The sequence below is a fragment of the Salvia hispanica genome, chromosome 2 (assembly GCF_023119035.1).
Source record: "Salvia hispanica cultivar TCC Black 2014 chromosome 2, UniMelb_Shisp_WGS_1.0, whole genome shotgun sequence".
Classification (NCBI taxonomy): domain Eukaryota; kingdom Viridiplantae; phylum Streptophyta; class Magnoliopsida; order Lamiales; family Lamiaceae; genus Salvia; species Salvia hispanica.
Genome location: NC_062966.1, coordinates 21,711,945 through 21,729,447, shown reverse-complemented (window position 1 = coordinate 21,729,447; position 17,503 = coordinate 21,711,945). Strand labels below are relative to the sequence as shown.

At 32.6% G+C, this 17,503-nt stretch overlaps 2 protein-coding genes across 3 annotated transcripts; one reads left to right on the top strand and one right to left on the bottom strand.

Moving 5' to 3' along the window:
• The first annotated feature begins 964 nt into the window (after positions 1 to 964).
• LOC125207333 lies at positions 965 to 2,595 on the top strand. The gene is made up of 3 exons (XM_048106625.1): positions 965 to 1,114; positions 1,329 to 1,829; positions 1,910 to 2,595. Exons 1-3 carry the CDS (start codon positions 1,045 to 1,047, stop codon positions 2,446 to 2,448), a joined length of 1,110 nt encoding a protein of 369 aa, XP_047962582.1. The 5' UTR covers positions 965 to 1,044; the 3' UTR covers positions 2,449 to 2,595.
• A 42-nt stretch (positions 2,596 to 2,637) lies between these two features.
• On the bottom strand, positions 2,638 to 5,609 carry LOC125207335 (cytochrome c1-2, heme protein, mitochondrial-like). 2 transcript variants are annotated; one of them, XM_048106626.1, is made up of 8 exons: positions 5,522 to 5,609; positions 5,128 to 5,213; positions 4,310 to 4,524; positions 3,739 to 4,018; positions 3,588 to 3,659; positions 3,208 to 3,324; positions 3,065 to 3,130; positions 2,638 to 2,927 (listed from the first exon to the last, which is right to left on the bottom strand). In XM_048106626.1, exons 1-8 carry the CDS (start codon positions 5,535 to 5,537, stop codon positions 2,811 to 2,813), a joined length of 969 nt encoding a protein of 322 aa, XP_047962583.1. In that variant the 5' UTR covers positions 5,538 to 5,609; the 3' UTR covers positions 2,638 to 2,810. The 2 variants fall into 2 exon arrangements, with proteins under 2 accessions (XP_047962583.1, XP_047962584.1); XM_048106627.1 differs by lacking the exon at positions 5,522 to 5,609 and adding an exon at positions 5,472 to 5,521.
• Between the last annotated feature and the right edge of the window lie 11,894 nt (positions 5,610 to 17,503).

Below are 17,503 nucleotides of genomic sequence, written 5' to 3'. Positions count from 1 at the left end.
GCACTTATTTCATTTAAATTCACAAAGAGTATATCATTTTTTTAAAGAAAAAAGTCAAATAATTCCATATTTATTTGATGTGTCAAAAAATTAAAACTCTTTATATCATACTCATATCTTATCCACCGAAAACATATTTTCATAAAATGTGTGATGACCAAACATTATATACTTGGAAATTTTATAAATGCTAGTTTCATGAATTAAAAAGTTAAATGACAAGAATGCCCCTGGGCAGACCAGAAAACAAATTGCCGGAGTGGTTAATGAATTGTGGTGTGGCATGTCTTCTTAAACCTGTCCTAGATAAAACCTAGCCATAATTTGCAATTATGTAATTTAATATAATTATTATACAATTAACGACAATAAAATAGTTTTGCTTCAAAGAACTGCTGGCGCGTAATCTGTCATATTTTAAACTTTAAACAGATCATTTTTCATTATTTTTTATATTGATCAATTACGCCGAATTCAAAATATTCCTTCCATTTTAGAAGGTAAATTGATTTGATTATTTCAAATCAGTGCCATCACGAAGTTTCTGTTATCAATTAAATTTGGCTGCTCTTCTGTTACAACTGCACGTGCATGATGTCGTTTTCTCCAGGATTTCTGAGCAAAAATAATTTTTGTTACTTAGATTTATTAGAATGTTGAAAGTCTTATGCTAAATTAGGCGATGAAACTCAATTATTCATTGAGCTCTTTAATTCAATTTTCGTATCATTTGTAGAGTTGGATACTGATTTAAATGCAAGTTCAGGCATGTTATTAAGATGACTAATTATTGGCTATAAATATTTATTAGCATTACTACATATAAAAGCTACAATAATCATACATCTAATAATGCCTATAATAGCGTATTGAATATTTAATAAAAATTAATTGGTGGCAATTAGTGTTATTTCCCCTCATTCCTGGGTTCTTCTCGTCAACAGAGGCCTATAAAAAGCCTTCACATCCTTCTCCATTTCTCATTCAAAAACATCTCCTCCATTTCTCATCAACAATAGTAAATACACACAACACATAGTGAAGATGAAGAAAATGCAAATATTTGCAGTTATGTTCTTTGCAAATCTCAGCATTGCATTATGCATAAGTGACGGTTAGTTTTCTAGATCCTTTTCCTGCTATTTGTAATTATATGATCATTTCTTTCTTTTACTGATATATATCTACAAAATTTCACAAATAGTTAGCATAGCTTAGTAGTGATTTAGAAATGGGGGAGCTTCAGCCCCCATAGTTAGTTATGTTCAATTTAAATATTTCAAAATTAATTTTCTGCGTCCGCCCCTGACGATGATATAATTTTTCAGGGCTACTGCCCAACGGCAACTTCGAGCGTGGGCCAAGGCCGTCGCAGATGAAAGGGAGCAAGGTGACGGATCCCCACGCGATACCGTACTGGGAAACAGAGGGGTTCGTGGAGTACATAAAGTCGGGGCAGAAGCAAGGCGACATGGCGCTGGTGGTGCCAGAGGGGGCCTCAGCCGTGCGTCTGGGCGACGAGGCGTTGATCAAGACGAAGCTGAATGTGACAAAGGGCATGTTCTACTCTGTCTCATTTACCGCGGGAAGGACTTGTGCACAGGAAGAGAAGCTGAGAATCTCAGCTTCAGCCAAAGAGTGGGGAATCTTGCCTATACAAACTGTTTACAGCAGCAATGGTTGGGATTCCTACTCTTGGGCATTCATAGCAGAATCCCAGCTGATTGAGCTAGCCATCCACAACCCCGGAACCGAAAAGGATCCGGCGTGCGGCCCGCTTATCGATTCTGTTGCAATCAAGGCTTTGTCTCCCCCTCCAAGGCCAAGAGGTGAGACCATAGAAACTTTTCCTAATAATTCACACATTAAGTGTAGAAAGTTGTTTACAAACTATGCTGGCATGATGTAGGTAACATGTTGAAAAATGGAAACTTTGAAGAGGGTCCATACATCTTCCCCAAAACATCTTGGGGTGCCCTAATCCCACCCAACATTGAGGACAAGAACTCCCCACTGCCCGGGTGGATCATCGAGTCCCTCAAGGCTGTGAAATACGTAGATTCCGACCACTTCAGTGTCCCAGAAGGTAAACGGGCGATCGAGCTGGTGGCCGGGAGGGAAAGTGTGATCGTGCAAATCGTGAGAACCGTGGTTGGGAAAACCTACGACCTCTCCTTCTTGGTTGGGGATGCCAAGAACGGCTGCGAAGGGTCAATGTTGGTGGAGGCAACTGCTGGGAAACACAGTGTTCAAGTTGCTTACGAGTCGAAGGGAAAGGGTGGGTTCAACCGCGAACGCGGTACACTTAGGTTTAAGGCAGACTTACCTCGAACCAGGGTTAGGTTTTTGAGCTCGTTTTATCATATGAAGAGTGACAGCACGGGTTCTCTATGTGGTCCGGTCATTGATGATGTGAGGTTGGTTAGTGTTCGAGGTGTTAGAAAATAGGGTGCCATTCTAGAGTCATGAGGTTAATTGGCACAAAGAACTTTCATTACTTGTCTGTATTTCTAATTTTCTTCTTTTTTTTTCATGTTTTACTAAATACTACATTACATGTATATGGTTTCAATAATACTGTGTTACTTATATAGACCCATGTTGTGTACAAGTGCGGCATAAATATAGTATTGGAAATTTGGAATAAAGAGATATAGTAGTATATATATATATATATGGCGTGAATGGACAGAAAGGGCAAGCACATGAGTTATGCACTTGACATTATTACAAACTAAATAGGAGAACTTATCTTAAAGGACTAACCGATGAGGAGAGAAGTCATTTGGTCTATATCGGAACCTGGAAGTTCAGTTGACAACATCAAGCACCAACTTGCGCGACTTGAAAACCGACCATTTCAAGCGTCTGTAATACCCTGCTTGGATAAGTGCAAGTGACAATACAAATATCCATTTGAAGCCCATCTGCCAGTTTTGAAAAGGAAGAGGAAGTTACCAAAGGTTTAAACCAAAAAGAGACTAACAGAGGCCCCAAAAATTCAGTAAAAACACTGGAAATAAAACTGAAGAGCCAGAGAGAGAGAGAGAGATTAGGTGCATACCAGTTTTCGTTCCTCCATTTCTGGTTCGGCAGCCCAAGACAAGAATGTTACAACATCTTTTCCCATCTGCACATTGAGGAAATACTTCACGTATGTATCCAGGGAAACCATTGGTGATTACTACATTTTTCAGATCAAGTTACCTGTGCTTCGGTTGCAGGGGTACCATCTTCATACTCAACAGCACCATCGTTAAGCATTTTAGGCATGGCAATCGCTCCACCTGGGAAGTAGGGATTGTAGTGTAGCCCGTCTCGAATCTATGATGAAGTTCAATGTGCCAAGCCAGATATTAACTTACGATGTAGAATCCAATAATAGATTGATTTATAAATTTATTGACTAAAATAAATGAGACAATACTTCAAATGCTACATCTAACTTCAGGTTCCAATCAAACAAAATGTCGCAGAACGGGTCATTTGATCTTGAACATATCATGCAAATGTATTGCTATGAGATAGAGTGACTTTTAGATATATTTTATGGTTGATAGAAGATAAGCTACAAAGTAAAAAATTACCGTGACACCAGCAGGGGGATCATGATACCCAGTTAGAAGAGCGAAAACATAGTTCTGGCCATTATGGCGGGCCTGAGAGCAAAAACAACAAGCAACTAAGATACATATTCAAAAAGTATATCCAGATCATTAATGATTATAAGAGTTTTACCTTGGTGATGAGACTTAAATCAGGGGGATAGGCTCCTCCATTTGCAAATCGAGCTGCTTGCTCATTAGGATAAGGCTGAGGGAAACGGTCACTCAACTTCCCTGGGCGAGTAAACATTTCGCCCTCATCATTTGGGCCATCAACCACTTCAATTTCCGCTGCCATCGCTTTAGTTTCTTCCTCAGTGTACGCCACACCAACAAGATCACGATAAGAAATAAGTGACATAGAGTGGCAGGATGCACAAACTTGCTGATAGACCTGGTGGCCCCGTCGAATCCTGTTCACAACAACTGACTGTCATGATAAAGATGCAGGTTAGCCACTAAACACCATTCTTGTTTTACATGATTGAACATTCGACCTAAATGGAAAGTATAGAGAGAAACTATGGGTGATATTTATCCTCAGGCAGCTGAGATAAACGAAAGTCCAATTTTTGCCAACAAAAAAGTCCCCCTCCCCCATATTCAATCAGTAGCAGAACATTACATGGCTAATTAATTAAAAAAAAAGATTTTACTGCAGTTTCCCTTGATTAGTTCAATGTGATAACTATCGTTTTACTCACGAGGCATGGTCATATGAACTAAGGATGCCTTTGTGAGGCCATGGATAGCTAGGACTCTCCAGCCCATGCTCAGCCTCATCAGAAGCATATGAAACTGTTGCAAAACTCAAAAGTCCAGTAGTTCCTGCACCTAAAAGCGCCAACATATTGAACAACTTTGGACCAGCAGAATCATTTCCACCTTCACCGTGCTTCAGAAGAAGAGAAGGAATAGCCTGCAAATTATGCTTACTTAAGTCATTAAGAGAATTAGAGCCTCCAAAAAAAATGTGCGAGTCTCATTTGAAATGTTGCTAGATAAGTTTAGAGATTCATTAGCAGAAAAAGCATTTTCTATCACAAGACTTCACAACATTTTAGAAATCTTAGGAAGGGGGTAATGAGGTGATCAATACAAATATATGAACTCAGTCTCTGCTGTGGGATCGAGAGGAAGACCTTTCACAACAATTTCTTAGGCATGTAGGTTTTTCTTAATAATTTAGCCGTACAGCACTTGAACTGGACATATATTCACTTTCTAGTTAGAAAACAAACAATGAACTTCTGCCACCAGAGTATATATTTGATTATAGTTTCTCGAATTCTTTATGGATCATCGTGTTGGCAATAATTTCTCAAATATGCCTTTCAAAGCCTTTTTTAGGCAATCCGCATCCCTGTCTCTTAACCGTCTCATTTCTTCACTATTCACGGGTCTCACTGTACTTTTCAGCTCACACACACACCAAATTACATAAAAAAAATACACCAGAAATAAGCACACTTGTAACTGCAATCTGAACAAACTAGACTCAACAAAAAACGAAGATCAGCACCTTCATATCAGAAACTGCACGAGAACGGTCATTTACAATCCTTCGACCAGCTAATCGCGCAATAAATCTGTTCACTTTTTCCATTCCTGATATAGATTTTCATAAGGAAAATGAGAGGTCAGAACTGAATAGTAGCTAATACTTTCTCAAAATCAGGTGAAAAAACAATTAGCAGCAATCATAAACACATAAACCACCAGTTTTTAGTGATCATGACCAAAACAAATTACTAGAGCTTCCGGAAAAGCATGTTTTGGTGATCATGAGCAAAATAAGTAAGGGGAAAACAATTAGCAGAAGAATAATCATTCATAAACCACCAGTTTTGGTGATCATAAACATACACAAAATGAAACGAAGAATTTGATAATCGTAACCGAGAGAGAGAGCTTACTCATTTTCGATAGCATTCAAGTTTTGACTCTTCGTTTTGTGTGTGTATTTCTCTAGAATGAGCGGGCGTGTGCAGAAGAGAGCCGAGCAAATAAACGGTTCAGAATGAACGATGTAAATAAACCGGGTCTACCACATGTAGAAAGGTAAAATTCTGATATAATCAATATCAATATCATATCATATCACTTTTTCAAATTTCAGTATATCTTAGTATCAAAATTATATAAGGCTTCGTTTTGTACACAGAATTGGAATTGAAATTTTTTATGGAATTGAATTGGAAGTTCAAATCCTATGCTTGATAAAATTAAATAATTGATATGGAATTGAATTCAAATAATTTGTGCGCACACACCGTACCCACTATACACAAAATAAACACTCACACACACCGCACACATTTCACACACTACACACATTTCACGCACTTCACACATGACATAAATTTCACACACTACACAAATTTCACACACTGCACATGCTATACACACTACACAAATTTCACACACTGCACACACTACACACTCTACACAAATTTCACACACTACACACATTTCACACAATTCATCCTGAATTGTGTGTAATATGTGAAATTAAGTGTTTCGGATTTTCGTGTAATATATGAGTTTCAGTATAACAGCAAATAAATGCGACCATTGTGGCTATACTCGACACGAACACGTTACAAATCTATCATAAATTCCTAATGTGTGGGAATGTTGCGTACTCGATAAATGAGAGAATAAACTAAATTAACTAATAAATCTATACTATTATGAAGTGTGCCTAAGCAGGCTATTGAATTTGTAAGTAGAAAAGGCCCAATTTATTCACTTGGGCTGCGCACCATATAGGTTAGACCACTTGGGCTGCGCACCATATGGGTTAGGCCACTTGGGCTGCGCACCATATGGGTTAGACCACAGAGGCCCAATATTATACTGGACTTCTCTCAATCTAAAACCATCGCGATATCGAGTAACTTTATATTTTTCTGAATGTGAAATAACTTTTTATTCTAAACAAAAAGTTTGCGCTATATTCCCTCCGTTCCATAGTAGTAGAGGCATTTTATTTTACGCACTCATTTTAAAAAAATTATTATAAATAGTTAAAATGGAGAAAAAGTAAAGTTAGAGAGAGAATATTATAGATAAGACTCTTCTCTACATTATCCTTTCTTTTACTTTACTTTTTCTCCATTTTAACTATTTATAATTATTTTTTCAAAACGAGTGTATAAAATGAAATGCTTCCATTACTATGGAATGGAGGGAGTACTATATACTAGTCTAAACAAAGGATAACTTTCCCTCTATGTTATACTTATTAGGATCTTCAACTGCAACATTAGTTTGCAGTCGACGGTCCTAACAATACTGCATCCGTTCCTTAAAAATTGACCACATTTATCATTTTGGGATGTCCTTTAAGAATAGATTATTTTATTTAAGGAATTTTTTTCCTCTCATGGGTTTCATTCTTCACTAACAATACTTTTCTCAACTTTTTTTTATCTCTCTCTTACTTTACCAATTGTGCATTAAAACCCGTGTCATTTTAAATGTTGTCTATTTTTTAGGGATGTGGAGAGTATTTTTCATAAAATGATCATAAAATCATAATATATGGATTATAATAACTTCATGTTACTTTCTTTATATTGAACCAGAAAAGGCGATTTTGTCGCTTTGACGGGCCCCCACACTCTGGCCCGACATCATGTGAGGGGATTCAGTCAGGGAACGCAGTAGTTCGTTAAGGGGAGGTCTTAACTCACTGACTGTCAGAAGCTCATCTCCCAAAGCCTCACACTTGTGCATGAGAGATGTAAGCAACTATACAAAAACAGTGAGATTTGAATCCAAACCCATTGCAGCAAGATCTACCCTCCATTTTTTTATAGTTTAAAATGCGTTTTGTTCAAATGAACCTATTTTTTTTCTCTTGATTGTTTCCGGTCCGTGAGATGATTTTTAATGTGAAATGATTTTTACAATAAAATATAGTAGAAATTTATAAACCAACAAGTCAAAATGCACATTCGATATAGTATGAATATTTATCCAATCCTTTTCTATGAACAGAAACACACACTCAAATTGTAAAAGCCATTACTGTATATTATCATCGTATTTGCTTTATGGTCAACTCTTGAAATGAATCCTAAACTTTAGAAGATTTTGAGAATCAATAACCCACTTTTACTAATGGTAGGAGTGACTATAATAGATTTCTTCTTATAACGTATTGCTATACGTTTACATTAATAATAATTTACAAAATTCAATCTCAGTCAAATATAGTAATTAATTTGATGGCACAAACTGTTCTAATGTTACTATTAAAGTTACCTTTTCCGGAAGTATCAATAAATTTATGGAGATTGTAATATGGACATATGGTCATATTTCATGTATAGGTCTAGATCTATTAGTTTGACGAAATATAATTACCCCATCTATTACTAGTATTTTATTAGGGATAAATGCCACTTATGTTAGTAAGAATTATATTAAAGCAATTTGAATGCTTTTCATTTTCGTCAAGATCTCAACTTTTACAAGATTTTATTCTTTAACACATTGACTAACACCAACTTTAATCTTAATAATTAGATCTAATGATGTGCAATCTTGACTTGTTTTATCCATAATCTTGATTTGAATTAACAAGCTATGATTTAGGCTTTTATATGTAACTTGCCGTGTGTTGTGGTTTTTGGAAGTTAACATCACACATTCACACTCATGGAAATGATAGAAAATCTTTTACTTCAAATCGTTTTTCCACTCAATCCAAATAATGAGTATATGTGATAACCTTTGCTTCTAAGTTTTTTAATTTATCGTTTGTTTTTCATTTATAGTAATTTTAGATGATAGAGTATCTGCTTTTATTTATCTATGAATTTCGTTGTTTTTTGTTGCTAATTTATATTTTGAATTGTTTTTTATATTATTACATCCCATAATTTTTTGATCTCAACATTATTTGACAAATATCATGAAAACCTCTAATTATGACAAACTTCATGAAAACCGACATGGCATTAAAATAAACACAACCCAAAGGTATTCAATGATGAACAACACCAAAAACTACAAGTAAGACTAATTATATCACAATTGTGATTGTCTGAATACATAGCGTGACATTGTGTTAGTGTTGAGGGATAGGGGATAAATGAGGCATTGATAATTAAATTTAAATTAAATGATATATAATTTAAATAAGATTATTGACAAGGCTCCGCCGTCGGTGCAATAATGGATGACGATTTATGTGTCGACATTTGGCGTTTCAGAATCATTACAACGTAAGTATAAGTCGAAGATATTAAAGTGATGGATAATAAATAGTATCAATATACATCGAACATAGACGAAGAAGAAGGTCGTTTGTATTTTCGTTTATTCACATAGTGTATCCATATCAAATAACGAACTCACATTGTGGAAAAGAAAAAGGAAAGGAAAAGGCAAAAAAGGAGACATTCAATATTGAATTGAAATTATCCTTTGGCCCAACATGCAAAAATGCTAAATTTTGAGGATAAGAGAGAGTTGGCACTTTCAATGGTGTGGAGATTCATAGTATTAAGCGTCAAACCCAAATCGATTGCGTCACAACTTCAAATCGCCTTTTAAAAAGGGATTCATGTAGTCGGACATAGTAAAAAGGTTATTATTGGTGTCAGAAGGTTGAGGTGGTGTGACAGTCATTATAAACAAAGAATGGAAGAATACTAAATCGTGATATCAATCGACCTCCGATCCTACTAAATCCGCTATTGATTAAGATAATATTTAAGTTAACATTAAGGACTAACTTAGTTTAAATAATAATATGATAGGATTGATAAAATAATTTAACTATGATGCGGAATAGGGAATTTAGATCTAATTGGTCCATCAGTCCATGTAAAAAAGGCAACTGTAATTTAAATCTAGTTTTGAATTATTATAAACTAAATTAATGTGGACCTTCAGAAAGATTAGGCGTCGATACATTAAAAGGCCCATTTACAGAATAATAAGAAGAAAATATTTTAGCTGTTGGAAATGTTAAATTGTGGATTTCATTTTTTTAAAAGGTAACTTTTATGTACGCTAAACGTTCAATGAAACGTTCAATGCTAGAATCACTGGCGGACACACATTATGGTGGGGGAGGGCTTAAGCCCTTCCCCAATTTTTTTTTTTTACTTTTTTAGTTATAAAATCTTATAATTTTATTAATAATTTGTGTGAATTAATGTGTAAAAGCCCCTATCAAAATAGAAAAGTATAAGAAAATTATTATCCCATACAAAATTTGAATATATAGCCCCTACTCTAACAAATTTCTGCGTCCGCCACTGGCTAGAATCTCTAATACCAACAAATATGTGAGACATTTCAAAACGACCTTCGTTGTTGCTTTTAGAAAAAAGTTGAGATTGGATAAAAGTATTCACTATTTATATAATGGATATGTTTATTGAGTTTTGGGTATTGCATGCTATATATATTTAAATTTCTCGAAGTACTCTCATTTCGGTTATTCATTTTTGGACTTTTGTGTTGGTTTTCATCTTCTTTTTGAAAGAACCCTTTTGAGTGTTTTGAGGCATATTTTAGGGAGCCCCAATCGCAAAAACAAATAAAAAAATATTTTTATCAAATTCTTATATATTCAGCAATTTTAAAAATCAGTCATAAAAAATAAATATTAGTACTAATATTTTCACACATTTGATGACATAGTTGACTTATTTCTCAAGTATGTTGAGAAAAATGACATTCACGCATGATCTCGTCTTAGCAGATATTTTGGATACCACATATACAAAAACTATACCACATAGGAAAATTGAGAAAATTATTAAAACTGATAGTAGTAACTTTTATAATTAACCCTTACATACTACTATAGGGAGGTCAAATGCAAATTCTAAATATTATACAAACTTCAAACTATGATTTGGACCATTAAAAAATATCAACATATGCCAAAATAATAGCAACAGAAAATATCAACACAGTGCCAACGGCTGACACCGTGTTAACATTGTGTTGACATCAGAATCTTGAAATTTTACACTGTATCGACATTGTGTTAATGTTGTGTTAACGTTGTGCTAAAAAGTTTAGAGTTTACATTTTATTACTACCATTTACCCTTCGTAGTTTTGTTACTTATATTTATCAGCTACATCTTCTTTGAAATATTATAGGAGTATAATAAAGTGAATGGGATAATATATGGATCACAATTTTTTGGTTCTAATCGAAACTTCATTCGCCCAAACAAGTTCAAGAACTGAAAAGTACTACTAAATTTGCCAGAAACCAATAACGTTTGTGATGACATAAACGAAATCCAATAATATAATGTTTCCATCTTAAGACATTATTATAGAACAATATTAATGAACAAAACAGATAAAATAAGAACATAAAATATGATGGGAAGGAGAAAAAGACATGGCCTGAAAAGTAGAGATGTGAAAAAGCAAAAACAAAGCATGGTTTCAAAGAGACAAAACATTGGTTTAGCTCAGGGGGTTACCCCTATTTATTTAATTTCCCTTTCACATCTTTTCTGCTCATAAAATAATAAATAATCATAATTTTTTTCATATACAATAATATAACATACAAATAAAATAAAGTAATAGTAATATTTACTCGTGACAATATGCCGCAAAAGTTGTTATCACCGGTCGGTATAACTGACAAATCCAAGGCTGCTGCTCCCCACCTTTTTTATTTACAAATATTTTATTTTTATTTTTAAGATTGCATTATTTATTTTTTTTATAGTTTTTGTCCAAATATATAATGGCCACTACTATACTTTCTGGTGTCATCGTCTCGTTGGCTCACACGAAACATTTTAATACACTACTTTATGCTTTTTATATAAGCCTGATAATAAAATAATTAATTAATTATAAAGGAATATTATTTTTTAGGGCTCGAGATAAATTCACATTTGATGACGCATGACATATAATAATGCGATTAATTAATTCAATACAATGATTGAGTTAAACTATACTCATTAATTAAGCTTTAAAAAGATCCCAATAATAATTATTAAAATAATAGTACTCCAGCAAAAAAATATTACTATCATTAGGGGTGAAAGTTCGGGTACCCGCGGGTACCCAAACCCAAAAATTCGGGTACCCGAACCCGAAATCTAAAAAATATCATACCCAATACCCGACCCGTATGTTAATTCGGGTACCCTAATACCCGATGCGGGTACCCGAACCCAACTAATCGGGTACCCATAAACCCGGAATTATTATATTTAAAATTTATTCTTTTATATAAATTAAATTGTGATGAGAATAGAAATGATTAAAAATCACACAATACTTATACTATTTATTGACTATAATTCTAAATTATATAAAATAGACCTTAGACAAATAGACACTACTTAATTTTAAAATAAAATTTTTTTTTGGTATAAATTGAAACATAAAGGGATTATAAAAGAGATTAAAATAACTTTTTAAGACATTAAATGAACATGTAAATAAAATGGAGAAAGCATAACTAATTAACTATATATTTTCAAAAGATAACAAGTAAGAACATAAATAATGCAACATGAACCGAACACGAATGTAAAGAAGAGAGCAAACGGCAAAAAGAGAGCAGCAGCAGCGGCGTGAAGGAAACTTGAAAAAGTGAGGCATACGAAAAATTATAAATCTACATGTGATTAAATAAAGTTACCCTAGATTTACCTTGCGGGCCATAGGCCCCATACTAAATAAAAAATATTTATCACAAATACATAATTAATCGGGTTTAATCGGGTATTAGTCGGGTACCCTAATACGGGTTTCGGGTACCCTAAACCCGAAAAATCCTAACATTAAATACCCAAACCTGTACCCGAACCCATTATTTCGGGTTTCGGGTACCCATAACCCGTCGGGTATTGGGACTGGGTCGGGAATACCCGAAACCCGCGGATTAAATTTTCAGACCTAACTATCATCCAAAAAAAAATAAGACAAACATAACAATAATAGTTAATCTATATATTATTGGATGAAAATTCTGAAAATAAAAATAAAATTATGACGTTGTTGACAAGGAAACAAACGAACAATACCCCTTATTATAAACTTTCTTTTACATTGTTTTATCTTTTTTGGGAGTAAAAAGACAATTAATAAAAATAATAGAAGATGTGACTCTGGAATAACTAATCATCAGAGCTTTTGCAGCTATAGCTATGACAAAATGTGGGGCATTATTCTATGGTACTGATTTTATGCTCTTCTGATTTATTCTAATTTTTTTATTTTGACATTAATATCAAAAGTCAATGTGTACATCATTATTATACTACTAGTGAGTGTGATATTGAAAACATGTTTCTTATTCTTTACAGTATTTTTTAATATTATTATTCGAGAATTTTCTTTTTATTACTTGCGCCGTGTGTATATAACACTATTGAATTACTTGTATAATATGCTGAAAAAAAAATCAACACTTGTCCTAGATCCAAACTCGGGCTAGTTGTATTTTTTTTAATTTAATTAATTACAGAACGAATTCATACATATAAATATAATAATTCAATACTAAAACAAACTTGGAAACTCATGCTAAAAATGGACTCATTTGATCCATGTCATTTGAGGTTACAACTTAAAGTAGAAGTTAAGAATTACCTCAAATTTGGATATTAATGCGATGGCATTAACTTCATGCATTGTAAGGACATATATTAATGGAAATTCAATAAATTTATTAGTGAGTGGCAGAATGTGAAAGCAACACATTTAAATTCATGTAAATTAGAAACGTTGTAAAATATAGTTATACTCACTGTCACAGACACCATCAATAGTGCTATTTTACCATTTAGTGATCAAAGGGCCCCCATAATCCCAATAAAATGGATAGTAGATCTTTTGTCTCATTGTCTGTTTATATATATATATATTTATCATTTATTTTGAAATATACACATACTGCATAATTAATTTTTGGGCGTATTGTTTGTGTACAATGTTACTCTACATCTAGGCTCTAGCTCGAGTGAATGGAATATTGAATCTCAATAGCTAACACATATTCAAATCATTTTCAATAAAAATACACTGTAGAATATTCTTGGCTTTAATTGGAGCGAATTAGCCTATAAATAATTCTCATAGACTAATCATTTTGAGGGTAAAATGGGCTACAAGCGATAGATGTGTGACGAGACAAGTCCAGAAATTTGTAGTTAAAAATAATTGCAATTGTTAAATTAAAAAGTTGGTAGCTTGTAGATAGTGAAAGAGGGCCTATTATAGAGAGAAATAAATTAATATCAGGAAACTTGTTATCATAGTGCAGAAAATTGATATAACAAGAGCTGGGCAGTGGGCACTACTACACTTCCTCACAAAACGACAAGTACTAAAATTAAATTTAAAAAAAGGAAAAAATTGAAACTAATTCATAACTTGGGTCTGTAGACAGCCTTTAGTTCTGGTCACACAGTTTAAAGGACCCACATTTCGACACGTGGATTATTTTGATACCATTATATAGTACTCCTACTATTATACTTCCGCCATCCCACAACCATGTGTACTCTTTCCTTTTTAATCCGTTCACGAGAATATGCACTTTCCAATTTTAGAATCTCTTTTCTCTCTAAATGGGTGGAACTTATTCTCCACTAACAATACTTTAATTACTTTTTCTCTCTACCTCTCTTTCATTTTACCAATTTTGCATTAAAACTCATATCGAATCTAAAGTACATATTTTTTGGGACGAATGGAGTAATAATAAAATTAAGAGTGAACTTCAAAAATTGTCCCTGGCCTATGGATTTATCTCGAAAATGGTCCCTGGACTTTAAAAATATCACCAGTAGTCCCTGGACTAAGAGTTAATATCAAAAACGGTCCTTTTGCACTGTTTCGAGACAAAAATGCCCTTTTGAGGGATTTTGGGGGGTTTGGGCAATTTGGTCTTTTTACACTTTTAACATTTTAAATCTGATATTATTTCAAAATTATCATTCTTCCTCCCTTTTGTCATCCTTCACTTTGTTTCTTTATTTCAATATTAGATTTAATTTTACAAAATTAAATTTTAAATTTCAGTTTTTAAATATCAATAAATTTTTTTAATTATAAAAATTAATAAATAATAAAAAATAATAGTCATAATCAATATTTGATAGTGTCTAATATTTAATCAATAAGATATGGCAACGCCTTAGTTTTAATCAATATTTAATAGCTTTAATCATAAATAGATCATATAACACGATTTATTCTGAAATAAATATGCATCTAATGCAAGACTAATATAATTTTCGTTTATTAATTTGAAAACAATAAAAATGACTAGAAAATTTCAACAAAAATAATCTTATATAAAATTTTTAGTCAACTTCATAATATTCAATCACAAGCAATTATAACAACCGAACGAAGGCTAAATAGAATAACTCTTATTTTTCCATCGTGATTAATATTATTTTTCTGTACTTCTCCAATTCAGCTGAATAATATATTAAATAACAAAAATTAATAGTTTTAATCAATATTTATAGTGTCCATGAATTAATAGTTTAATTAAAAAATTTATTGATATTTAAAAATTAAAATTTAAAATATAATTTTATGAATTAAATCTAATATTGAAATAAAGAAACAAAGTGAAGGATGACAAAAGGGAAGAAGAATGATAATTTTGAAATAATATCAGATTTAGTACATAACTGAAATAATATCAGATTTAAAATGTTAAAAGTGTAAAAAAACCAAATTGTTCAAACCCTCCAAAACCCTTCAAAAGGGCATTTTCGTCTCGAAACAGTCAAAAAGACCATTTTTTATATTAACCCTTAGTCCAGGGACTACTGGTGATATTTTTAAAATCCAGAGACTATTTTCAAGATAAACTCATAGTCCAGGGACCATTTTTTAAGTTCACTCTAAAATTAATGCATGTATGTAATCTATACATATATAAAAGGCGAGTTTGGGTAGGTTTTAACAATCATTTTATGCTAGGGATACAAATGCAATTTTGAATACTTATAGAATTACATTTCATTTTGATTCAATTCATTATTGTAACAGTTACATCTAATCACTAATGGTAAAACCGTTACATCTAATTACTAATGGTAAAAGTCACTTAAATTATCAAGTTTTGTGGAGTGGGCTAAAATTTTTGATTGGTTACACTATTTACTTTAATAAGCATGAATAATTCAACCATGAAATCAATCAATCAATGGTTACAAATATTTAATCGTGAATTTTGAACATTCAAGCTGCAATTGTTTATTAAGAGCAATGCCATGATTAAAAACGTGTGGTGAAAAAAATTAGGATTATAATTTTAATAAACATAAATGCTTAGAAGCCTTTTAAATTGGCCAAAGGTAGAACCGGCGGTTACAAATGACAATGAGCATATAACTAACTTCTATTCTCTTAAATTTGTAATTTATGATATTTTAATTCCATAATTTCACATATCCTAATGTTGTGCTTATAAAAGACAGAATTGTGGATGAATTACACACCTAACAAAAGCATTATCCATTCTCTATCAAGTTCTCAACATTTTATTATATTTTAGGAATATTGTATTGTTCAAATTTTGAGCTCTACCAAATTAATCGGTGCCTAGCGAGTTGGTATGGTATATACGTTAAAAGGGAGTCGTTTCATCTTTGGGGTTAATACATCAATTCGAGGGCACTAATCGTGATGTAATTTGTCTTGCGGAAAGATGAATTTTCTCGACTAGACTTACAGGTCGATTTATTTTATAATTTTCACTGTAAAATTTCCATTTCATTTATTATAGTTTTTTCTTTGATTATAATAGTTAGAGTACCGCGTGTATATGGTTCGAGAATTCCTAATACTTCTTACAATTCTTAGAGATGAAAGAATTGTAACATCCTTAACTCAAACATGCATAATATTTATCTTCATCTTTACATAATTTATCATTTTTGTATAATCACTTAACAATTTAAAATTGAGGAAAAGATATTCCGTCGTGCATACGTGGGTTAACACTAACTTTTTATAAAAATCAAAATACGGAGTATATAGTTAATTATACTTGTGATTACACTCCTTGTTCTGACTGCTCTCATTTCAGTTTTAATAAGTATAGTAATTCATTCCTCCACAAAAGATACTTTAGTTTTATTTTTCTATTTTAATATGTCCACTAAAATTAATTTCTAATATTTATTTATTGTAAGTTTCTGTCTCTAATAAGATGTGAGTATTATTTTCACTCATAATTTTTTTCTTTCAATCTCCCTACTATTTAACAAATTTTTCATAAAAAATTTTTAGTCGGCTACTATGACTATTTTATACACCCTTCGTCTCCTAATAATAGTTCACTTTGATTCTGGCACGAATTTTAACAAATGCAAAGAAAAGTGAGTTGAAAAAGTTAATGAAATAGAAATCTCACTTTTATGTATTAGTTTTAAATAAAATGTAAGTGAAAAATGAATTAGTGGAACGTAGATTTTATTTATTGTTTATGGTAAAAAGTAAAAGTGAACAAATTAATGGGGACCGACAAAAATGACAAAAATTAAGAATTAATAGAGAATGGAGGGAGTAGTATGATTAAGTTGAGCATTGTGTATATGAATATTGACATAAATAAGCATTTAGTCTAACAATGTAACAAGCTATTATGAGATTGAGAAGAGGGCTAGAGAGGCCAAAATCTACACGATTGAGACGAGACAAGTCCAGAATTTTATAGTTAAAACAGAATTGCAATTGTTAAATCAAAAAAGTTGGTAGGTAGTAGATATATGATTAATAGCAAGAAACTTGTTTTCATGGTGCAGAAAATTGATATAACAAGAGCTGGACACTAAACCCTATAGAGGGAACCCTGAACCAACCTTATATGAGATGAGAGAGAAGGTGACAGAAGAGGCCAAATATACATGATTG

Excerpts from the sequence above, each read along its gene's own strand:
- LOC125207335 (XM_048106626.1), bottom strand. Across the intron at positions 3,660-3,738 it reads ATTTAAGTCTCATCACCAAG|GCCCGCCATAATGGCCAGAA; the intron begins GTAAAACTCTTA and ends TTTTGCTCTCAG. Across the intron at positions 2,928-3,064 it reads AAATGGAGGAACGAAAACTG|ATGGGCTTCAAATGGATATT; the intron begins GTATGCACCTAA and ends CAAAACTGGCAG.
- LOC125207333 (XM_048106625.1), top strand. The coding sequence starts at position 1,045 with ATGAAGAAAATGCAAATATTTGCAGTTATGTTCTTTGCAAATCTCAGC. Across the intron at positions 1,115-1,328 it reads TGCATTATGCATAAGTGACG|GGCTACTGCCCAACGGCAAC; the intron begins GTTAGTTTTCTA and ends ATAATTTTTCAG. Across the intron at positions 1,830-1,909 it reads TCCCCCTCCAAGGCCAAGAG|GTAACATGTTGAAAAATGGA; the intron begins GTGAGACCATAG and ends GGCATGATGTAG.